This window comes from Schistocerca americana, chromosome 3 (genome assembly GCF_021461395.2).
Source record: "Schistocerca americana isolate TAMUIC-IGC-003095 chromosome 3, iqSchAmer2.1, whole genome shotgun sequence".
Taxonomy (NCBI): Eukaryota; Metazoa; Arthropoda; class Insecta; order Orthoptera; family Acrididae; genus Schistocerca; species Schistocerca americana.
Genome location: NC_060121.1, coordinates 757,305,220 through 757,331,086, shown reverse-complemented (window position 1 = coordinate 757,331,086; position 25,867 = coordinate 757,305,220). Strand labels below are relative to the sequence as shown.

At 43.3% G+C, this 25,867-nt stretch overlaps 1 protein-coding gene across 1 annotated transcript in view; it reads right to left on the bottom strand.

The window, feature by feature from the left end:
- Positions 1 to 895: 895 nt before the first annotated feature.
- LOC124606372 overlaps positions 896 to 25,867 on the bottom strand; it is a 70,198-nt gene continuing 45,226 nt past the window's right edge. Inside the window, exons 4-5 of the mRNA XM_047138356.1 lie at positions 11,622 to 11,767; positions 896 to 1,025 (exon numbers count right to left, since the gene is read on the bottom strand). Of these exons, the coding sequence (XP_046994312.1) occupies positions 896 to 1,025; positions 11,622 to 11,767 (276 nt within the window). The remainder of the gene's footprint in view (positions 1,026 to 11,621; positions 11,768 to 25,867) is intronic.

The window sequence follows — 25,867 nt, the reverse complement described above, 5'->3', positions numbered from 1 at the left end:
TTTTTTTTTTTTTTTTTTCATTCAGTGTTAGCTTGCTTGCACTAATGCTGTGACCGTGGGCCGTGTCTCACCACCCAAGCAACTAGAAATGGGGTACCTTGGATCGGCATGTGGCTGCGACATTCTCTTGGAATAGGGAAATCCTTCTCTGTAACTAGGGAGCCAACAAACAATAGAAGAGGCAGATGCAACCTGACACCCTCCAAGAGCCCAAGAACCAGCAGGCCATGCCTATGGACCAGGGAGCAATGAAATGCATTGTGGAATGTGACAGACAAAAACTGAGGTTATTATGATAGTAGTAGACCACGATTTGGTAGCAGATGTAGTTTTTATTCATAGGAGAATGCAATTTTTAAATTTTATTATTGTTATTAATGGCAGAAATAGTCATGATGACTGGAGGTAGTAGGATAAAATTAAGTATTAATGTGTTTTGCGTAATTTGTATAAGAATCAACACACCTTGTGTGTAAATTATAGGTAATAAGCAGCAATAGAATGGAATAAATAAGGGAATGCTTTCAGGTGTGCCAGTTTCCCCTGAATTTATGCTCTCTGTAATGTTGGCTAGTCAAAATTACAATCTCGACAGTAATGAGCAGAACTTATACACGTGACACACACACACACACACACACACACACACACACACACACACACACAGAGAGAGAGAGAGAGAGAGAGAGAGAGAGAGAGAGAGAGAGAGAGAATTGGCTACTGGGATAAGTCGTTATCAAACAGAGGAAATAAAATAATATGTTTTGTACTGTCAGGTAATAATGAACATTTTATTTGAAATACATCAGGACTGAATTTATACAGTAATACTTCTTTTGTGATGCTTTCTCTGGTAGTGCCATGCAGGCATTCTGGTATGATTTGCGGCGCTGGTTTAGCGCTGCACCTCACTGCATGGGAACTGTTCACATTTTCCCGCTGTCAAACCAACGTCCGAAGCTTGGGTGATCCTCTTCTTGACAGCGTCAGGAACAAGTTCGTTTGAGAATATCTCTTCTTTTATCCTGAAAAAACAGACAATTTTTTTTATACAGTCACTGGTGAGAATAGTTTGTGACAAGGGTTTTTAATGTACTGACTCAGTTGTAAATATCGATTGGTTTAAGACTGCCCTACCGCTGGCACTGAGAACAGTGGATTTTCCTGGGCAATACGTGCGTTTCTTGCGGTGTAAGTGGCCTGTCAATAAAGCCCACAGTTATGCCTTACCCTGCAAATCACCGTAAAGTGCGCGGCATAGAATTCCTTTTATTGTACTATGTATTACGATATCTTCCTCTTCCATTCTCAGGTGGGATATTACTAGAACAAGTGTGTGCATCTCACATTCTTTTTCCCCCTCATTGGTCATTTCATTCCTCTCCTCCCCCAAATTTGGAGGGGCTGGTACCATACATGTTGATACTATTCAGCCGTATAATAATACATAAACGGAAGTTTTTGCGTTAAAAGAATAAAATAATAGGATTAAAATGGAATAATATCATTCCTTTTGGTGATTTAGCACAAACCACAGTTGGTGAAGGCATGGCTGATGCTGAGACAATAATGAGGATGACGATGATGCATGTGGCAAGTCCCCCGAAGTCCCAGTAAATGCTGTAGGGGTAGGAAGGAAGGAAGGAAGGAAGGATGGGGAAATAGGATAGTGACAGATAAGTAGGTTGCTTTGCATGTGGGGGTGGGGGCATTACATTGGCCTGGGAAATGGGATCTGTAAATGAGGGCTGGAACTAGAAGAGGCGCTAGTGGGTCAGGTGGCAGGGGAGGCCTTAATCAAAGGGAAGGATGTGGGGACCAGGGCTATAAGCTGGTGGAATGGGTAATTGTTAAGGGGGTTTCTGCACTGAGAAGAAGGGGGTGTGAATATTGCCTTGGTATAGAACGTAGAGGGTTATATACCCCTCAGCGTGAAGTACTGAGAGAGTTTTTTTGTTTTGTTTTTTTTTTCAACGTCCGATCAGGCGCGAAATTAAAACCACAGTGAAAATCTGCTGAATCTTCGCACATATGTATCACGCAGTGTCTCCAGTATGCCCATTCATCGCATTAAGTAATACTTTTCACTTCTCAGTGAACACGCAAAGACGCCTGGGGAATAGCGTCTTCCGCCAAGTGTTAGGTGCCTACTGAGAGGTTTCGCCTCTTTGCATGCAGCCCACATCACAATTCTCGTCCCCACACTGCAGGAGCAGCCCTCCTCTCTGCAGCATTTTCCATGGGAAGTGTTTGATCACGGTACAGCATGGACTTGGCTCCCTCTGATTTTTATCTCTTCGCTCGCTTGACCGGTGGCTATGAGGACAGCATTTTGGCACAGACGCCGAGCTGCAGAGCAGAGTAGGGAAACAGCGGAAAGCACAAGTAACTACTTTCTATGACGAACGTATAGGGATGTGGGTACCATGCTACGACAGATGTTCAAGTCGGAGCGGAGACTATGAAGAGAAACAGCTGGAAGGTGTAGCTAAATGTTGCAAACAAAACATCTTTTATTTTCACTGCGGTTTCCAATACGCAACCAAACGGAGGTTGAAAAAAAAAATAGCCTCCGTATTAACTTAATTTTCTTTTCAACCTCCGTAAAAACACGCTATATGGCGGGTGAAGAAAATTCGTTGATTTGTTCTGAATACAGTCTCTCACAATCTTGTTAGTAGAGTTCCGCAAATTACAGTGTCAGGTGTTTTGTTACAAGCGTCTTCCAGTAACGATTTTGAAACGTTTCTATACACTTTGTCATGAGTGAAACAAGCTTGTGACCCTTTTGAGCGACCCTTATTTCTATACACTCAGTATCTTCTGTTAGTCCAACCTAATTCATTTGTCTGATGTTAGGATAGAATTCCATTGTGGCAGTGTTTTGTAAGCAGTTCCTTGATTACAGGTTCCACACGATACTGTTGTATCCCACATCACTACCCCTGCTGGGTAGTCTGCAGTTCTGAGGTAGTGGTGTGTCACCACGCCTATATTGAGGCGAGGACGTCGGCAGTTGTCCCCAAGTGCCACTAGGGACGACCACACTATTTCGTCACGCACGCCAGTCGCGCATCATGACGACATCACCCCTCTCGTAGAGCAACAGTCTGGGCGCACGTTATTGACTGCAGCACCAGCCAGTGTGTGGATGCAGTATAGTAATGCGTGAGGCTTTATGACCTGCGACTCAGTGATTCAGCGGCAGTTCATCGGAGGAGCTCATCTTCAGCGGAGCCAAGAATTGATGATCCCTCGACAACCAGCAGCTTATCATCGGCAGCCAGGAGTCTGTCCTGACTAGTCCTCGGTCAGAGGGCATCAGCTACATAGGCTGGTGATCATGTTAGCAAAATGTGGAAGAGAGTTGCCACCAGTCCGAAATCCGCCATCCACATGTAAACTGGCCACGAGGGTAGTGACCACCACAGCCTGGGCAGCGCGTGGTAACTGATTTCGACTGGACAGTTGTTCACTTCTGTAAGTGACTGTACGTTTCTGGAACTTAGTTCTCGGACTGGACAGTCTCAGAGGTGTTTAATCTGAACTGGATACACGTTTGTGTGGGTGGTGCAGTAAACAGATGTTCATGTACTTGTTTTAATTACTTACGTGTAACGTGATGCAAAAATGAAATGTTCGTATGGCATTGTTGGCTGGGAGGCCCCATTCGGGGAAGTTCGGCCGCCAAGTGCAAGTATTATTTCAGTAGACGCCACGTTGGGCTACTTGAGTGCCGCTGATGAAATGATGATGAGAACGACACAACACCGAGTCCGGGAGCGGGGAAAATCTCCAACCCGGTCGGGAATCGAACCCGGGCCCGCTGCAGGGGAGGTAGCACGTTACTACTCAGCTAATCAGGCGGACAACGTGATGCAGAACATATAGCACGATACTGCAGTCGTACGGATTAACTAACCTATGAAACACTCGCAGTCAACCAGGTACTTTGAACCGGGAAGAGCACTCACTGGCAGCCATTGAAGAGGAAATAGAGTGGATCACACTGATGAGCTGTTTCGCGTTTCGAGGGTGCACTGTACAGTGTATTTTCACGTTTTTCTAACTCATGGTGTCGACTTGAGGACAGTATTACAGGGCATTGAGCTCGTTATATTTCCGAACTCGGGAATTTATAAATTTTCTTGATGGACCGTTTTCTTGTTGGAACTTTTCTTTTTGGAACCAACATTCTTGTTGGGTATTTTTCTTGTTGGAACCTTATCTCATTACTCTATCAAGTTGGCTGACAACTGATCTATCGGCAATACATTTCAGATGGCGCAGCAAACTGATTTTACCTTGACAATGTTGAACGTATTCCAGTCTGTTATTTCTACAATGGGAAAGGTGAGTGCTACCCAAGAAAATTTATTGTAACGTTTCCAGGAACGGAAACGACAGCAACAAATTTACGGACGCCATCAGCTGTCCGCCCATTTGACGCGGCAAAGGTACAATGAGTCAACTACGCCGACAGTCTATGACAACACTTTACAGCATAAGGAACTTTAGTTGATTTTATCAAACTTGCTTTTTTATTATCAAGTGCTTCATGCAACAAAACTTTCTGGGGAAGTATCTGAAAGCTGAATGCTTTGAAAATAGGATTCTGGTGGTGGCGGCATGCCATAAATTGTGTAGGGCAAACAGGGTTATTTCGTTTTGATGTTACAAACTTTCAGGGATGATGGAAATGGGTAAGTGTGTCAATTTGAGGTAAGGGACTGTGGTCTGGAAATGACCGAGTCAAAATTTATAAGAGAAAATCGTTTTGGCACCTCTGACAGTGGAGCTCTTCTACTGCAACCCTTCCGTATTATGAGAGATGGTGGCATGGACCAAAACAAGAAAAAAATGTTTATTAAACATGGACTGTAAAGCGGATATCTTAAGAGCTATGAACACTTGTTCATTTTTGCTACTGTGATACACGTCTCTTCTGCTCCCCTTTCCTCTAACCTGAGATAAGCTACCCATAAGCAGTAGTTTAACCGCAGTTTTTAATTTATACAGAATACTGTTCATATAATTAACACACCTTGAAATACTAAATGGGTTATTTAAACATTTAAGATTTAGAAAACTGAATAATTAAATATCAGTGCAAGGTTAAAAACAAAGAATTCCCTGAGATTTCCTTGATATTTCCAGGTAAAATATTCTCGGAGAATACTAGGTTTTCCAGAAACTCGCATAGACAACTTTTTCTTATTTTGGCCCATGCAACCTCTTCTCAGAATGCGGAAAGCAAAGAGCTTGCTGCAGGAGACACCTACTGCCAGAGGTATCAGAACGATTTTCGCTTGTATCTTTCAGCTCGGTCGTTTCCGGACCAGGATCCCTTACCTCAAATTGAGACATTTACCCTTCTCCATAATCCTTGAAAATTTGTAACATAATCATAGAATCACTCTGTATGCTCATTTTTATGCTTCAGGCATAGGAGTGCGCAGTGATTTTATTCGCTTGAGTAATCCCACGTTTGCAGAGTGTTCATCTGTTACTCAAACCTTTGGACAGGCTAAGGAAACGAGTGATTTCTCCAACACAGAGGACGTTCAAAGCGGCACACCTCAGTCACAACGGTCAACAGGACGGCAAAACCTGCCATTGGTCTTAGAACAGCTCCGCTCCTCAAACTGGAGGCCAATCAAAATCCTTAGGACATCAGCCTCCTAAAGTTAAATTTTGTGTTCAGAGGGTCCTGTGTCATGATAGACAGTTGCGTTTTTACAAAAACGTTAAGTACTTATGTTGTCAGAAACAATGTCAAAGGCATTGTTTACAGAAACAAAGACGAACCGTCAAGTGCTTTGCTTGTACTGGTGATGAGTTTGAACCTGATGTTCACTATTTTGAAAACAGTGTTTTCATATTCGTTTTTTACATCAATAAAGCAATGTTAGTAGGCGTTGACTAAATGGGCGCAACATTCAGTTCCAACTTGACACCGGTTTCGCGAAAATTATCATAGCAGTCAGAAATTTGCTTTTATTGGTAATCCGCAGTTATCCAATTTTCACGGCATGCCAAAGAATTATAGTGATCAGACAATTAAAGTCAAAGGTCTTTCTATGGTGAATGTCTTGTATAAAAACAAAAAAGTGCAGGATCCGCTCCTAGTAGCGAAATCATACGTGTGGGACCGCGCGCTGCGGAATTTCAAATCCCCGCCAGACGTCATGTACGCCGAAGACCCCTAGAGGTCTCTGCAGCATTGCGCCGTAAGCTGTGGCGGCGCGCGCCTTCTGGCCCGCATTTAGTGTGAGGGCGCCACAGTGGAACACGTGGTTCCAGCAGCCAATAACGGCGCCCCCGATAGAGTATTCAAGCGCCTGCATCTCTCTCATCCAGCGAGTCTAATCGTTGCATCAGTCTTAACATATCGCCTCGATAAGAGACAGCGTGTTTACCGTTCTTTGTTTTCATTACTAGTGGACGTCTTGGATTCGTTTGGTTGTCTCTGTCATTTCGTTGCTTCTTGCGTGTTGTCGTCGTAAGGTTTCTTTCCATCGTCCGTCGTTGTTTCATGTCCGTCCTTTCCGTTTGTTTGTTTGTTCGCGGGCCGCTCTCCGTTTGGTCCCGCCGCATTTTCTCGGCCATCCCGCGACCGTTCCGGTCGCGGTTACAACAGGTTACAACAATATGCTGTAGCTAATTTCATGGGACTGGACTTTTTCCCGCAGCTGAGCTTCATGGTACAAGATTTGGGCAAATACATCTGCTTCATTGATGAGAATGTGGATCGCGTACTTTGCCTTGGCTTGAGGCAACGGAGCCCTGGATTCAGCTTCAGCTCTGTTACACCATGCCCTACATGAGGACAAACTGGCTCATTCTTGTGGTCTGTGGATACCTACACCAATTACTGCTATGTTGTCAGGATGAACAGTACGGGGACACCTCAAACGATCCGTGCTCTGGAAGAGATTTTCGCCCTGGAGGGTCTCCCTACAGCCATTGTTACAAATTATGCCACACAGTTCATTAGTCAATAATTTGAGTCTTTCTGCATGGCCCTTAATATTCAGCATCTCCACAGTATCATTTCAACAGGGCAAGGTGGCGTGGTTGAACGCTTTATTTGGACATTCAAGGAGAAAATGAAGAAATTCATGGCTGTTATGCTTTGGAGGACTTTCTACAAATTTTCTTTCTTTTTACAGAAACTTGCTCCACAAGGACGCATCTTCAGAGCATATGTTGCATCTTCGGTAGATGAAGTCCGTCCTGCCCCTCGTGGCACCCTGCCAGTGGGGGAATACCGTCATCAGAGGATTTGGCAACAGAAAACGGTCTTCAGGCCAATGCCAAGATCTCATATTCAGAGGTACAGTGGAGAAAGGAAGAATGGTAACTGGGGATGGTGGTTTGCCATCCAAGCAACCCATATACTTTGTATTGATGGCAGATGGAGACACACTGTGGAAACATGTCCACCAGCTCTGGACAAGTGCCAATACATCTCTTCATTCCGAGATCTAGCCACATTTCAGTCCCACGTGCTAGCAATGTGTCTGTCTCAGAAGGGGAAGCTTCAGCAATGGAGCAGCCTCCCAGCCATCACACTCTGCCACCATCTGAGCCCTTGGATGCAGACTCCAGGAAAGTCAACACAGTGGCAGGATGGGGGTGAACTTTGCCCATTACACCACAGCACCTGCCAAAGAAGAAGAGGCTTCTCCTCCCTCTATTGAAGGGGAGGGATGTTGTATCTCACATCGCTACCCCTTTTGGGTAGTCCAAGTGTCATCATGCCTACATTTAGGCAAGGCCAAGGATGGTGAGAGTCACGGCAGTTGCCCCTAGATCCGGCCAGCAGAGAATGCACTGTTTTGCTATACTTCGTCACTTCCACCAGTCATGCACAACGATGACATTACGCCGTTTGCGGAGCCAATGAGCGAGGCACATGTTATCGCTTGCAGTGACAGCCAGTCAGGCGGATTTAGTGTAGGAACCCACACTGCTTTATTACTTGTGAACCAGCGATTCAGCACCAGTTCCTTGGAGGACTTCATCAATGGCGGAGCTAAGATATGAGGAGTCCTCGACAACCAGCAGTTCATCATTGACAGCCAGAAGTCTGTGTTCACCAGTTCTTGGTCACATGACATCGGCTATGCAGGTCTGAACTGTGGTTAGCAACCAGTCTGGAATCTGCCACCCACAGCTAAACTGCCCACAAAGATAGTGATGACCGCAGCCTGGTCAGCGAAAGGGTAACAGGCATTGTGTGTGGACAGTTCTTTACTTCTGAAAGAGACTGTTAATTTGTGGAACTGAGTTCTCAGCCTGGGCAGATTCATATGCGTTTGATCTGAACTGAATGTACATTTGCCTGTGTGTTGCAGTAAGCAAATGTTCATATACTCGTTCTGATTATTAGCACGTAGTAGTGTTGCAGAAGCCATACAACAGATACAAGCATACAAGCTTGTAGTATAGAAACATTACTAATTAAACTATTTCAACTTTTTTGGGATTATTCATTATGAAACAGAAAGTATGGAGTTAGGCGGCCGTGGTTGATAGGAAGTCGATAGCAGTGGAGTTTTAAGAGGAGACTGGAATGCCAGAGAGTCATAGGGTTTTTCGATGTCTAGGGGCAGGAAGAGGGAGAGACGTCTTGTAGCGTCGCTGCTATTATGCGACTGCAGATTTTTGCAGTGTGTTAGGTTATGGCAAGCTGTTTTGGGAGCCTGCAGTATGGCGGCCGGCATGTGGCCTGCCGTATGCGTCATAGCCCCACCTGTCGCTAAAGAGGACCGTGGGAATGCTCACTGTGGCGCGTACTAAAACCACTTATTTACCTCACCTAAGAAACTAAATAACTACGTTAAATATTAGCTGTTTTATTCCAAATTAGGTACATGACCTTTTGTTATTCAGACGAGCTTTGTGTCGAAATTTGATACCGCTACCTATAATAGTTTCACAGATATAAAAAACCTATTAAAAAGTACCTAACTGACACTTACGAAATAAATTCAGATAGTAACAACAGCGGTTTACATTTCTTTTGTTATTTGAAAACAGTAATAGCACTCTTAGTGTGCCGATTTATTTTATGATGATTTTCAATTCTAAACTTTCGATAAGAGTTTAAAAGGTAATATTTATATTTTGTGTTAGGGTGAGAGTAAATGAGAGTGAATGTGAGTGTGTATGTGGGACATAAGTCAAATTTCAATCCTGTGTTGTATTACACCTTACGTAACTAGCAAGTGTTACGCCACCAGGATGTCATGAAAAACTGTGAATCCCCCTAACTGGCGGATGACGTATGTCTATGAGCGTTTGCTTTTGTAATAAGGCAGCCAGAAAGGTAGTAAGATGATAATCAGTTCTAAAGTATATTTCAAGTATAGTTTTCTCTTAGTTTTCGTTTGGTTTGGTTTGGTGGAACATTTGGTTAATACTTGCAGCATGAAATGAAGTAGAAGCATCTGCGAATGTTGATTGGAGTAAAGCAGATTTGAGCGCGAGTATGATCATGAATGATTAATCTGATTGGCTGTTCGTTTTGATCAACCAATGAGAGTGTTCAGTATGCATTTACAGAACATTTTTGGCTTGCATCTTCATTTGAAGAATCCACTGAAAAGGACCGAGTGTGAAACTCATTTCGTAGCAGAGTATTGACTGTATTAACCTCGTAATATTTCGGGTTGGACTTAGCACATTTCTGGATGTCTTGATGTGACATAAGCTTGCATGCACTATAGTTCAGTTCTTTTATCTTGGCGGTTCGCGCACGCCCGCCCAGACGCGGGAGATTGCTACGTTGCCAGTTGTACGCGCCAAGAGAAACAGCGCCGTAGTATAGTTCACAAACTTACATTTAGGGGAGAGCGTGCAGTTTATGAAGTAAAGCCACCACGGCCGCATTAACCCTTTCGCTGCTACAGAGACGTGCTCCCAGCATTTCGCGATGTGCGCGATTTTGTCATCATTGCACTGCTCGCCTGTGCAGACACATGGTGTTTCAACTGCTTTGACACACTTTATCATTCGATTTCACAAAAACTATTTGGCCCAAAAATTTGATTTTTACACATCTTCTTGACTGATACCTTCCCCCCATAAATGACTTAATTTTGTTTCGATGTTCAACGCAGTTATTGTGCAGCATTAGATGTAGTAAACCATTGCACGAAATTTTGAAGAGTTTGCAGAGGTAAAAGTCCATAGCGTATACTTTCCATATGGTCGATTTTAGTTGCCACTAGAAATTTCAAAAAATTGCATTCAAACGAATAAAATTCATGAAGTAAGACACTTCGATATTGTTTTCAAATACAGAAAATATTAACCACCGATCAAGGTTTGAACTCAGAACGTTCCACTTAGCACCCATACACTTTAACCATTACACTAACACAACTTGTCATTCAATGTAACTCCCGGAGGACTTTAAAATACCGCGCAAAATACCGACAAACACTGCTGGTATGATTATGAATTACGTTTCGTCGAAGTATAACGGGATATAAACAATTACCGCTGTTCTTTATTGCGGAAAAGCGGCTAGTGAGAATGATACAAACACCTTTCCTTGGTATCGCCTGAATTAGGAGGCTTATTGCTTGTTTGGTTTAATTAATTAATAGAATATGAAGCAATTGGTATAAAGGATGCTTTTTCCAAACTTTCTATAAAAGAAAGTCTGCTATCAAGACATTGCTTTTGTTCAATTACTTTATTTATGACTGAACGTTTCTAAAACTGAGGACACTCATCCATGCTCTGCACTGCAGTCAAGGTCTGGCAACGTCGTTCTCTGCTCATTGGCTGACTCTGTTTTGTGACGTCAGATGCGCAGAACGTGACTGCTACGGTCGCAGGTTCGAATCCTGCCTCGGGCATGGATGTGTGTGATGTCCTTAGGTTAGTTAGGTTTAAGTAGTTCTAAGTTCTACTAAGTTCTAGGGGACTGATGACCACAGCTGTTAAGTCCCATAGTGCTCAGAGACATTTCAACCATTTTTGAAGCGCAGAACGAACCTAAACTCGGCCGTCATCATAAATGACGCGCACTTTAGTAGTGGTTGCGCTATTGACGTAAATGTGGGCTTGTTGACACAATAGCTAAAAGAGAATAATAAACATTAGTATCGATAAACGAACATTTTCAATGAAGGAAGGAAGGATCCCCCTATGCCCGTTAATACTAGTAATTTGCAGGTTTATTTTGTTACCTGAGTTACGCGGACTATGCAATCGTAAGTATGGACGATGGTTTTCTTCAACGCTGATTTTAACATCGCCTGCATAGTACCTACGAATGCAGAGCAGCGGTTGGTGAACGAACGCTATACTGAGGTAGGCGGACATTAATTTTGCAGCTTGCTTCACTCAGTGCTAGCGAACATAGTGGCGAATCGCCCCGCCCCAGGCTTTTGTTCTATACTAGGTGATGAAGCTGATCATCAGAAGGGAAGCTATCAACGCATGACGATTTTTATTTGTTTGGGTTAAGTCCTTCTACACATACCAAGAATGAAATAGCAAATAACAGCTGAAACACCAAAGAAAATACTTCTACTGAGTTATAGACATCTGGTGAGCCAAAAGGATGTTGGGTGTAGTATGTATGAAAGCTAAGTACTTACACATCCATGACTCGGCGGTCGAGTTCTGGAGCATCGGGGCGCTGCATCTCGCAGACGAGTCGCTGCAGACACGAGGACTCGCGCTGCCCTGAGCAGCTGAGGTAGCTGGCCAGGAGGGAGCGCTCCGCCCTCTCCTGGGGGCCCACCTGGGACACAGGAGAAACAATGTGGCTGAAGCATCGGGTCACCGTCTACTGCGCCCTGGTGCTCCACTTATAACAATCGGGGCGATGGTGGAAAAAGTGAAAAGCAGTCGTGGATCAGTTATCAAGGTCTTGCACGACATTTTAAACATCACAGAAGTCACTGCCCACTGGGTCCCGTGAATGGTCACACCCGTTGGAAGAGACCGTCGAACTGGGGCAGCAGCTGAAATATTGCCAGTCCAGAAGATTTTTCAGCAGCCTAATCACCAAGGACGAGTGCGGGGTGTATCATTACGACCCTGAGACAAAGGAGCGTAGCAAACAGTGGAAACAAGTGGTTCACCACCGCCTAAAATGGCGAAGTCTCAAACGTGATTGGTCAAAGTGCTTCTGTCATTTTTATCTTTTGGGGTGGGGGGACTGCCATGGTGTGGTGGAAACACATTACGCTCTTGAGGGACAATCTCTCACAGAAGCATACTGCCGAAATCTTCTGATGAGGTTTCATGAAACAGTCAAGACGAAACATTGCGGAAAGCTGTGCAAGGTAGCGTTTTTGTTCCACGACAAGGCCCCAGCTCATTCCGCACAGGATAGTCACATAAGCTGCTTCTTTGGGATGTTCAAGTATTCGCCTGTCATGGCATCCAGTGAGATCTTCCCTCGGATGAAGAAACCATACTGTGATAGGCATTTTCAGAATGACATTGAAGTAATTTTCGAGGTGGACCGTTAACTGAACAGCAAAAATACAGTTTTGACAACCAAGGTGTCCCCACCAAGTCATCCATCGTTGGGAAGAACGTCTCGGACTGAAGAGCAAATATGCAGGGAGAGGCTAACATCAAGTTTCATGGTTGTAGCTTGATTTCTCTCGAGGTGATAACTAGAGCTTTGTAACTACCACTTGTAATTAATTTACGAAAGAAGTGGCTTACAAAAACGCTCGTTCGACCTATTCTTGAATAGGGGACAGCATGGCAAAATTGCGCACTTAACACTTAATGAGCGTGTACTCAAGGAAACTTCATCAATTATAATAACACTTCAACTGGCTTTTCTTCTGAATATACCGAACAATGGGGTAAGAGTGCATTTATAGTGGGGTGAACCTGCGTCTGATTAAAAGACAATTTCATTTTCCACCTTGGCTTTATTGTGATCGCAGTCATTTATTTCGCACGGTCAACTGATTTTTGCCATTTTCAAGTGCTTACTCATGTTCGAGATAGCGTAATATTACTAGGATATGCGTAATGAGTTGAAAATGGTGCACCGCCGAGATCAACTGATAATAATGAAATTAATGATTGTGGTCATAACACAGCCAGGGTGGAAAATGGAATTGTCTTTTAATAAATTTATAGCTGTGGCACCAAATAAAAAATTACTGCACGTTATTATTAAAAAGAGAAAACAATAGTGTCCTTCATTTCTTCTTCTACATTTTACTTCGAGTACAGTGCACCTTTATATAAAGTACCTTGTTTCTCATCATATTAATAGTTACTACTAACACAAAATTAGATTTTGTGTACGCTACCGAGACTCGTCAACAAGGCAGAATAAAAAATTCAAAAACCTACGAAAATATTCCTGTCAGAGGAAATGCTATTCAACAAAGATCACAAATTCAACGTCCAGAATCTTCAGAATAAGAGCCGGATGCTTGTCTACATCTACATCTACATGGATACTCTGCAAATCTTATTTAAGTGCCACTTTCACAACTCTCTATCATTTCAATCCTCTGGTAGAACAGCTAATGTTGAGGGCAAGTTTGATTCACATGCCGTGCAATTGCCTTCATTTAGGCATTATACACTCCTGGAAATGGAAAAAAGAACACATTGACACCGGTGTGTCAGACCCACCATACTTGCTCCGGACACTGCGAGAGGGCTGTACAAGCAATGATCACACGCACGGCACAGCGGACACACCAGGAACCGCGAAGTTGGCCGTCGAATGGCGCTAGCTGCGCAGCATTTGTGCACCGCCGCCGTCAGTGTCAGCCAGTTTGCCGTGGCATACGGAGCTCCATCGCAGTCTTTAACACTGGTAGCATGCCGCAACAGCGTGGACGTGAACCGTATGTGCAGTTGACGGACTTTGAGCGAGGGCGTATAGTGGGCACGCGGGAGGCCGGGTGGACGTACCGCCGAATTGCTCAACACGTGGGGCGTGAGGTCTCCACAGTACATCGATGTTGTCGCCAGTGGTCGGCGGAAGGTGCACGTGCCCGTCGACCTGGGACCGGAACGCAGCGACGCACGGATGCACGCCAAGACCGTAGGATCCTACGCAGTGCCGTAGGGGACCGCACCGCCACTTCCCAGCAAATTAGGGACACTGTTGCTCCTGGGGTATCGGCGAGGACCATTCGCAACCGTCTCCATGAAGCTGGGCTACGGTCCCGCACACCGTTAGGCCGTCTTCCGCTCACGCCCCAACATCGTGCAGCCCGCCTCCAGTGGTGTCGCGACAGGCGTGAATGGACGGACGAATGGAGACGTGTCGTCTTCAGCGATGAGAGTCGCTTCTGCCTTGGTGCCAATGATGGTCGTATGGGTGTTTGGCGCCGTGCAGGTGAGCGCCACAATCAGGACTGCATACGACCGAGGCACACAGGGCCAACACCCAGTATCATGGTGTGGGGAGCGATCTCCTACACTGGCCGTACACCACTGGTGATCGTCGAGGGGACACTGAATAGTGCACGGTACATCCAAACCGTCATCGAACCCATCGTTCTACCATTCCTAGACCGGCAAGGGTACTTGCTGTTCCAACAGGACAATGCACGTCCGCATGTATCCCGTGCCACCCAACGTGCTCTAGAAGGTGTAAGTCAACTACCCTGGCCAGCAAGATCTCCGGATCTGTCCCCCATTGAGCATGTTTGGGACTGGTTGAAGCGTCGTCTCACGCGGTCTGCACGTCCAGCACGAACGCTAGTCCAACTGAGGCGCCAGGTGGAAATGGCGTGGCAAGCCGTTCCACAGGACTACATCCAGCATCTCTACGATCGTCTCCATGGGAGAATAGCAGCCTGCATTGCTGCGAAAGGTGGATATACACTGTACTAGTGCCGACATTGTGCATGCTCTGTTGCCTGTGTCTATGTGCCTGTGGTTCTGTCAGTGTGATCATGTGATGTATCTGACCCCAGGAATGTGTCAATAAAGTTTCCCCTTCCTGGGACAATGAATTCACGGTGTTCTTATTTCAATTTCCAGGAGTGTATATTAAGGATGAAATGGTATTTTTCAGTAGCAAGTATCAAAATGTAATTTTAACAAGGGGAAGACATATACATATATATCGTATAAATGGTAGGGTTGAGAGACTAACGTTGGATAACAGGGTTAACAGAAGGTTTTTTGAGGTACAAGGTAATATGGGAAAAGTTAAATTGTGTGTCAATAATAAACTAGGGCGTTTTAGCTGTCAAGGTTCGATTGTAGTGGTGTTCCTTGGAAGAGATATACTGGTAAAAATTCGTATCTTTTGTTACCTATAGTAGACCAGAGAAATCAATGCCTTTGGATAAAGTAACAGATTGGACTAGTATTAAGAGACAATGTGGTGCAGGTAATATTGTATTTCAGATTAATTCATTTTATGTTGGAGTATTTGTTAGTGGTAGTGAACCTAAAGCAGACGATAATGTTCAGGCGGAAGTTAAATATGTATCATTTATGGCTAAAAATATTGTTACGCTAACGTTTTGTAAAAGGGGGGGGGGGGGAATGTATCGTTCTAAATAAAGGCATATTATTCCAGCTTATGTCGGCGTTATTATTATTTTACGAAAACTGGGAGCACACCAGACACTATCCTCATTCATTCCGGCTTGCATTCCAGATACCTGACACGGAGGCACAGATTGATATCCTCGCAAGGATTTTTTATGGAAACAAAATAATTGCGTCGGCTGCAGTTATTGTAATAGAAGAGTTGTGGTACTACAAACCTAATCTAGAACAGTTGTTAAGACAGTTCAGGGACACATATAGAGAATATGTGTTTGTGCCTAATGGTATAAGATGTGCTAATAGTTACTATGATTTTAGACAGGGTCGTTATCGACCTCTGTGGTTTACATATTAGAACCTCTATCTTTCCGTACGAGCTCTGATTTCCCTTATTTGGTTTCTCCCATATTTCGCGATATACAAAACTTGCTGCCCTTCTTTGAACTTTTTCGATGTACTCCGTCGGTCCTATCTGGTAAGGATACCGCACCGCGCAGCAGTATTCTAAAAGAGGACGACAAGCGTAGTGTAGGCAGTCTCCTTAGTAGATCTGGTACATTTTCTAAGTGTCCTGCCTTCCCTACAACGTTTTCTGTGTGTTCCTTCCAATTTAAGTTGTTCGCAGTTGTAATTCCTAGGTATTTAGTTGATTTTACGGCCTTTAGATTTGACTCATTTTGTCACCAGTCCTCTCACTATATACACAGACTCCATCCTTCTGCTGATGTGTTAACTGAGTTTTCACTATAGCCTGAATAGTGATATGCTCGTAGAGTTTTTGTCGATCTTTATTTATTGCTTTGCTTGATCGGAATCAAACGGTTTCCATTTTGTTTTCGTTCTTTTATGTTTTCTTAATTGCGATTACAGCTGATTTCTGAATGGGGTCACTGACGCCATTTGTGACGTATTTCCTTTTTTCTGTATGTTTTGGCCTCCTTTTCTTCTTTTGGAGAAACAGAGGTACCTGGTCCTGTTTGTGGGTTAATTGTAGATGCCTATCAACTTTGGTTCTGGAGAGACCTAGCTAAAGCTCCGGATGCTCAACTAAATCACTGATAGGAAATCTTTCTCGGTGAAAATGTGACATCCGTGAGATAAATCATGAGCGCTTTTCTTGCAGTCGTCATTGTAGCCGTCCTTTGACAAGCAGTTCCAAAAATACAACAATACATTCTTGCGAAAATAAATACCCAGATGGTTAATGAATTATGATCCTTCAATGGCTTGAAAAAAGCAGAAATCCGGTGGTACGTTTTGTGGCTGCTATGTGGACGTTTCGGTAAATCCATGAATACTGAAGTCCCTGCAATAAAAGATAGCGTCCATACTCAAATGTGGTAAGTGATTGTCCAAGATCAACAAAAACTGATTTTCCTCAGCTGGCTGTCTGTATTTCTTAATATGTTGTAACCATGTGAGATACGGATCTGAGTTGATGCATCCAACAATCTTCCATCCTGTTCCGAGGAAATATTACTCCTGGAAGGGCGTGTCCTCCCCCATCCCCAACAGTCCCATAAGACATACAACCATAATCAACTGACCTTTTTCTGTGGCGTCTTCCTGATGCTTGTTTCCTGACTGTTGGAGCCCATCACTAGTTTTGTGTGCTGTCCTAAGGCTAAATACACGAAATCAGAAGCCCACTCCTTCCCAGCCATCTAAATGTTTGTGAAACACATGTTTCATTTTCTTCCTCTCAGAACAATCATAAACTAATTTTCTGAGGTCTTTGAGGGTCACACAATAATATTATCTGTCCCGACATTTGCAGTGTGCCGCTGTTTTGAGTTCCTGCTCATCATTAAAAGTTATTCTGAGTCTTCCCAGTTTGTTTCCTCTAACTCCGTGCGATAAGAAACAGACGTAGGAGTTTTAATTGCAAGCTTGAGTTTACATAAGCAAGAAAATGGGTGTAGCTAGATCTGAAATGGACTCGTATCTTTTTAAGCAGGTTTCTGTGTGAAGCTTCACTTATTTGCACCTCCCTCGTTCTTGTCATTGAGACTTCCCTTTTTTTCAGGACCTGTTTTGCAGCTTTCAGCTCTTGTACAGTCTCCGTTCTGTTTTTCTTTTGTAAATGGAAAAGTTGCCTCCTAGGAGGTACATAACATCCACTGGTAACGCTCATAGACACTTATAGATTTGTACCATGAAACGCGTGCACGATTATGCAAGATTATGCACTGCAGAAGTTTGACACACTTGCAACGCATAAATTTGCCCTGTTTTCCACGTCAGCAGTTTTTCTTTACTTTGTAGGAACGTTGGTGTGTTAATATATCACAAGAATGACATTGTAGCACATGACAGTATGGAGTTAAATTTCGTAAGCACATTATTGCCTGAGCTGTAGCCTATTTTCGGAACACAAAATTTTATATGAAAGTAACGTGAAACTGATCTTGAAGCGTTGCACAATGTTTTGCGCCAGGACAACAACCATACTAGGGACACGAAGAGACAGCCACAGAAGTCCTTTCATGCCCAGAAGAGTAACTAAGTGCTGCGTGATTACAAACTGAGATAGAGGCTTTGCGCAGACTTAGCCGCCACTCAGACGCACCCCACTCTGCTCTACCAGCACACTCAATTCTTTCAAGAATAGATCTCCCATTTATAAAGGAGCTTCAAACGACTAATTATTGTGTAAATGAGTTAATTTGTTAAATTTCTGATGTTAAGCATGTAAAAGCTTTATAGTTGAAGACGAAAAACTCTAATTAAAGTTGTTTTTATTACTTTCAGGTTATTCATTCATATCTCCTGAACAGTATGTCATACAATGATATAATTTTGTAGGCAGATTCAGTGGTACATGGAAACACTGCGCTCAAAATATGTTGCGAACAGAGTTAGTAGTAAATAAGTAAGAACTTAAAGCGACACACCTGATTATGAAATTTTATTGCATGAACAGCGAAAGTGTGTAAGAGCGATGAAAAACTTCCAGATCGAAGGCCGTACAGTACAGAATCGGTATGCCAATCAGGCAAAATCGCCTTGAGCATTGAGGCAATCATCCCGCTGACGCGCCATGTTGAAGATACCCGTTTGGTAAAACACCTTGTCCTGCTGTGTGAAGAAGTCTGCAACTGTCTGCTGCAGATCCTCGTCAGACAGGAATAATCGACCATTCAAGGCCTTTTCTAAGGGACCAGAGGCTTGGCAACAATATGGAGCGGGATCAGGTCTATAGAGCGGGTACCCGAGTGTCTCCCAGTTCAGTTGGCGTAACTTATGGATTACCATATTTGCGATATGGTGACGTGCGTTATCAAGAAGCAGCAGCAGACATTGTCGCTCACCATTCCACAACGGTGGTTTTCTACAAACAAACATGCCGTCCCATACCTATTTGTTGTTCTCCTTTGGATTGTTACCAGTGTTTGTCCTTTGGCAGCTAAGATAAGAACAACAGCACGTTGGCCTTATGCAGACGCATTTGGTAATGACGTCGTCTTAGTTGACGTTTCCACATTTACCGCACGCGCGTCGGAATGTCACGAATGCCACACTAGTCTCTTGGCTCAATGTGGGTGCTTATACAGGGCGTTTCAAAAAAAAAACGTTTACAAACTGACATGGCACCACAACAAGCATCAATAATCACATACGAACCGGGAGTCGCAAACGTCACGAGAGGGCGCTACGGTCACGAGATCGAAGTTTTACAGCGAGTGTCCTCTTCACTAATGTACCTGCGTTCTCACTCGAGGGTGTAATAAACATTTACCACCCACATACGTGGTCGGATGTGAGCCCACATGCTACACGTACGCATGCCTCACAATGTGTGGTTCAAATGCCTCTGAGCACTATGGGAGTTAACATCTGAGGTCATCAGTCCCCTAGAATTTAGAACTACTTAAACGTAACTAACCCAAGGACATCAACACATCCATGCCCGAGGCAGGATTCGAACCTGCGACCGTAGCGTTCGCGCGGTTCCAGACTGAAGCGCCTGGAACCGCTCGGCCACAGCGGCCGGCTTAACTTGTGGGCTGTCATCGTCGGAGACAGTTTAATTTGGCCGTACTTTCTTCCGGACCGACTTGATGGTAGCACCTATCTCATCCTCCTGCGGGACGTTCCTATTCGTCGCCGCATTCGATTTCAGCACGACGGACTCCCCCGCGCATTTCAACAGATGGGTGAGGCCACATCTGCAGGTAACCTTTCCCGACCACTGGATTGGTCATGGTGGGCCAGTTCCATGGTCATCACGATCACCTATTCTGTTCCCAATCGATGTTTTCCTGTGGGGGTATCTGAAGGGCGCTGTATGTGTGTAGCTCTTGTTAGATCGACGGAGGACCTAGTGGACAGGATTGTTGCGGCAGGAGGATGTCTTCGAGATGCACCAGGTATGTTTGAGATGGTGCGTCGTTCAATGCAGTGTCGATGTCAGGCGTGTCTCGATGCATCAGGACTAAGCTTTGAATATCTCCTGTACTGGGCGTCAATGGTTAGCATGTGACTAAATAACTAAATGGCTCTGAGCACTATGGGACTTAACATCTATGGTCATCAGTCCCCTAGAACTTACAACTACTTAAACCTAACTAACCTAAGGACAGCACACAACACCCAGTCATCACGAGGCAGAGAAAATTCCACACCCCGCCGGGAATCGAACCCGGGAACCTGGGCTGACTAAATAACTGCAACGCTGTTTAGTAGCCCCGGATGGCCTTTGCGACCCCCCTCCTCTTGGTTCCTATGTGATTACTGACCTTTGATGTATGTCGGATATGGCATGCCCGTTTGTAAGCGTTTCTTTGGATCACCCTGTACACCCGTATCGTAATCGCGTTACGTTGCATATACGTTGCGGCAACACCTTCAGATGGAAACTTTTTGATCTCCCCTTATTTTAAGCGATAAACTTCTTTCCTTTCATTATTTTGTGAGGGATGACCAAGAGGAAAAGTTCCGAAAACTTTAAAATTGAGTGTGTAATTTTTGGAAGTCGCTACGTGCATTCTTTCTCAAATACAGGATGAATCTAGTCTGCGTAATTAGCGCGCTATGAGTTACACTGGCCCAGAACATATACACAGTTTCTAAATTTAATTCTTGACTTATTGTGTTAAGCCTTGAACGTAAGATTATGCCACTTAATAAGTAGTTTATGACGTCACTTTAAATTTTTTTATTATGTGATATAATGAAAACGACATGTCTGTTGCCGCTAAATAGAAAACGGTCAACTGGAAGCTGGTGACCGTTTTAGACGTTTCTTGACAGTACTTACCGGGTAGAATCAATAGAAGAGGCAGAGAAGATCCAAAGAAGATTGATGTAGTAAGCGCAGGTTGTTACGATGAATGTCCAGTGCCATACTGTACAATATGAGAAGCAACGTACATCAGGGTGAAGTTGGTTATTGAAATTCCGAGAGCGTAACTGTCAAGAAAATCCAGACTGAAAATTACTTCGTTCCACATAAATCTTACGCAATGCTCAAGACGAGAATATAAGAGAAATACGAAGTTCATATGGAAGCATCCAGGTCGACGTTCTTAGAGACTGGTCGAAGGAAAGGGGTAATGATAGTGGTATAAGATGTATCCCCCGTCAAGCATTGTAAGGTGACTTAAGTATTAACGTATAACCGTAGATGTAGGTGAAGAAGACTGTAGAGAAGAGAAAACATGTTAATTTTAGGTACAGAATCCTTAACTGGAGATGGCTGAGTTGAAAGCCTTAAAGAGAAACGTTTTATAGGATAAACTAGCCAAAGGAATAGTAGTACCTATATTTTAACTAACTTGATTGTGGGTTCCTAGCATTATTGCACAGGGAAACACATTGTATTACATTTTCACAACGTTTTATTTTACACGTCATAGGTTTCGAGTAACAAGCCAGTTTTATAGTTTTATTGTTTCATATATCCTGTGTGTAGTATTTTGATACAGCTCCGGACAGAGAGAACTGATACTTTTAGGACCTGAGATATTACATTTAAAAAAGGAGAGAACGGCATCAGAATAACAACCCAGAACTGCTACAGAATGACCAAACGTACTTTTCTTACTAGCTACATCTGGATACTGTAAAGCCAATAAAAGAAAACCTCGTTCTACTTTTTCCCTCTCCCATTCTTCCTGTAATGTTCTGTTAGATTATTTGTACCAAGATCTTGATTCTAGACGCTGTGGTCATTATTCAAACATTCTTTACTAATTGCTCTGTAGTAAGTAGTGTCCCATTGTTAATGTTACTTAGTGAGACATACTTATTTAATCTGTAATCTATTTAACCAATTGGCAATATTGTATAATGAGAGTCTCTATTTTTAACGAGGAATCTGTTAGATTTCACTTAAAACTTCCCGGCTGAGGGCCAATAGTTGAAGCACAAAACTTTCCCCTAATGTTTCACCTCCGACTACGGCAGACATCTTCGCAGGTAAAATGGTGAACTGCAGTTCACCGCTTTACCTATGAAGATCGGACGTGAAACGTAAGGGGAAAGTCTTATGCACTGACCACTTCCTATCAGCCAGGAACTTTCAAGTGATGTCAGCACCGGCCGTGAAAGCCTACACTGTATAATCTGTTAGATATTACAAGAGCAATGATTCGTATTATTATTTAATCTTTTTGTGATAAATTGTAAGGTGATGCATGCTGAATTAATTACGTTTACCAAGAAAGAATAAACACAAAACTCAAGACAGCATTTTCTGCCAAGAAATAAAATTGTTCAATAAATTGTCCAAGAAGAGTAAAGAGCCTACTAAAACAAATTTAGTTTAAAAGGGGGTTTAAAAAGTATCTGTTAATCAATACATTCTATACATTGAAGGATTAATCGGGCAACAAAGGTTCGGTAAAAAAGGAACACATGTAAATACTAATAACGTTAATCAAACATATATCATTTCAGCTACCACTTTCACACTATTTATTGATTCCTTTTACTTTTCTGGAAAAAACATGATCCCAAAGCTATCCAGTGTATAATACGCACGCCTTTTTCTCTTTCTTAAGTTAACATCTAACTCGCTATAAAGGAATGCTTACTCAGTTTTTTCAGCCTACCGAATGGCAGTTGCAGTTCACAAAATGGAAACAGACATCGTCGCTATGACCATGACATTAGCTGATAGTGTGTGTAGTGATATGTTATGAAACAACATGTGTTTAGAGTGTGTAGTGTATGCGGCAACTGGGAGTGAGAAATGAATGAACAGTGTAGCATTGGCTTTTTCTTAATAAATAAATTCTTTGCAAAATGCTATTATATACTAGGGATAGACCAAATGAGGTAGAACTGTTTTAAACATACTGTTCTTACATTCGGGAGGGTGTAACTCCAGTCTTTATCTGGCCATCCTGATTTAGGTTTTTCCGTAGTTACCCTAAAGTACTTCAGCCAAATGCCGGGATGGATCCCAGTATAAGGCCACGGTTAACTACCTGACCTGTGGGTATGTACACAGGGTGTATCATAATTAATGACGCAAACGCATTCAGTTGAAAGTACACGATACTAGAAACAACAAAGAGTAGCAAACATAGACTCTAAAATTCATACCTTAAGAGCTATGAGCACTTCTTCATCTTCTGTACTATGAAACAAATCTCTTCTATTGCAGGCTCTTTGTTTTCCCTACTTTGGGAGGCGGTAAAACACACCAAAACAAGAAAAAAATTGTCAAGCAAACATGGGCTCGAAAATGCATACCTTCAGAGCTACGAACACTTGTTCAGTAGAAGGGATATGTTTCACAGTAACGAAGATGAACAAATGTGCTCATGGTTCATATAGCATGCACTTTATAGCCCAGCTTTATTGGACATTTTCTTCTTGTTTTGGTCTATACTACCTCTTCCCAAAATACCGGAGGAAAGGTGTTCCCACGTGGCGCATCCCAAGTGGCGAATAGGGGCTCCTCAAGAACTTCGCTGGCGGACTTGAGCGAAATAAAATAGCTCTCGCGGATTAAACACACATCGCATCAATCTCATTTTTCATCCTTCCATATTTCATCCGTCACCGTTCCAGATCACATCTGGAATTGTAAGCCCTGACCTTGGAAAGACACTTGAACGTTGATGGGATAATCAAATGAACATGAGGAGCCTTCTATCGAAAGAATTCACCGGTGTGGATAGTCACATCAAGATTACCCAGGTGGAGACACCATTCAGATACGGTGGGGCGTCACCTAGAGGACTAAGGTGAGTCGGAGCACCTAGCGACGCCTTGAATAAACAAAAAAAAATGCAACATATTGCACGCAAGAATAGACTATAACAAACTAGGATGTTTTGCGTATTTTGCAACAGTAAGAAGCATTTCTTTAATGAAAGTCTGTAAGTCGAAACATCTAACAGCTATCTTATATCAATGTAAGACAGTTATAAAAGCCCTTCAGGAGTTATTCGTGCGTAACACTGATCAGGACACGATGAAATCGGGAGGATATCGGCTTTATGAGGGACCACCAGAAGAAAGGGTAATGGGAAATATTCCCCTGTTCGGGGTGGGTATCTTGGTACACAATAGAATATTGGAATCCATTGAGGATTTTTCAACTAATCCCCCATGAATAGAATTGTTAACAATTAAGGTGGACACCAAAATCTACACACTGATAAATGTTCACGCTCCAGCTAATGTTAAAAACAGAACTGATGAGGATGGAACAGAAAAATTTTGAATGAACTTGACTAATTGATGATGATGATAATGAAGTTTGGTTTGTGGGGCGCTCAATTGCGCAGCCATCAGCGCCCGTGCAAAGTCCCAAATTTCGTCACATTCCAATTTTTTACACAGTCGAATCTAGCCACTATCACGAATGATGATAATGATGAAATGATGATGACAACACAAACACCCAGTCCCCTGGCAGAGAAAACCGCCAACCCGGCCGGGGACAATTGATAACAACCGTACCGGAAACTAATATAAAAATTCTACTTGGAGACTTTAATGCGAAGATAGGATGAGGGAAGAAATTTCGAATTGTGGTGAGGCGATGATCAGCACATAAACGTACAAGCAGAAAAGGAGAGCGGTTAACTGAGTTTTGTACTACACATGGGTTGGTTTTGGAGACAACAAGGTTCAATGGAAGACCACGTAAGTTAATGAGTTGGAAATGTCCCAAAGTCGAGCTAGGAGAGTTTCAGATAGATCATGTGGCCATGGATCGGAAATCTCGTACAGAAATATATAATGTTAAAGTCCCCCGTGGGGTCGATATTGATTCAGAGCACTACAGGTAAAAATACAAAATCAAATTGAAGTAAAAAAAAAAAATGGTTCAAATGGCTCTGAGCACTATGGGACTCAACTGCAGAGGTCATTAGTCCCCTAGAACTTAGAACTAGTGAAACCTAACTAACCTAAGGACATCACAAACATCCATGCCCGAGGCAGGATTCGAACCTGCGACCGTAGCGGTCTTGCGGTTCCAGGCTGCAGCGCCTTTAACCGCACGGCCACTTCGGCCGGCTAAATTGACGTCGAAAAAGAAAAACAAACCTCAAAAGTTAGGTTGAAGGAGAACTAATGATCCTAGTTATATTATTAATAATCCGATTCATTACGAGAGATCTAGAACAGCTGTATGTGACAATCTAGCAGTAATTGTCAATGGATTAAAAGTTTTGGTTGAAGACGTTGCTCCCTTACGGAAACGGAAGAGACATGCTTGGTGGAATGAGGAAAGCGATATGGTAATCCTGCGCAAGCATGAGGCTTGGTTAAGTGACCAACAGAAGAAAACTGAAAGTTTCAGGGAGAAATTAATCAACGATAGACGATCCACCGTTATAGAAGTTAGAAAGGTCAAGATGAAATTTCAGCAGGACTTGCCAAAGTCTATCGGGGAGACTTTCATTCGCCATAAGACGAAAGATTACTATCAGGTATTTAAACAGCACCATTCGAAATATACTCCACCTACTCTTATCTACATTTATACTCCGCAAGCCACCCAACGGTGTGTGGCGGAGGGCACTTTACGTGCCACTGTCATTACCTCCCTTTCCTGTTCCAGTCGCGTATGGTTCGCGGGAAGAACGACTGCCAGAAAGCCTCCGTGCGCGCTCTAATCTCTCTAATTTTACATTCGTGATCTCCTCGGGAGGTATAAGTAGGGGGAAGCAATATATTCGATACCTCATCCAGAAACGCACCCTCTCGAAACCTGGCGAGCAAGCTACACCGCGATGCAGAGCGCCTCTCTTGCAGAGTCTGCCACTTGAGTTTGTTAAACATCTCTGTAACGCTGTCACGGTTACCAAATAACCCTGTGACGAAACGCGCCGCTCTTCTTTGGATCTTCTCTATCTCCTCCGTCAACCCGATCTGG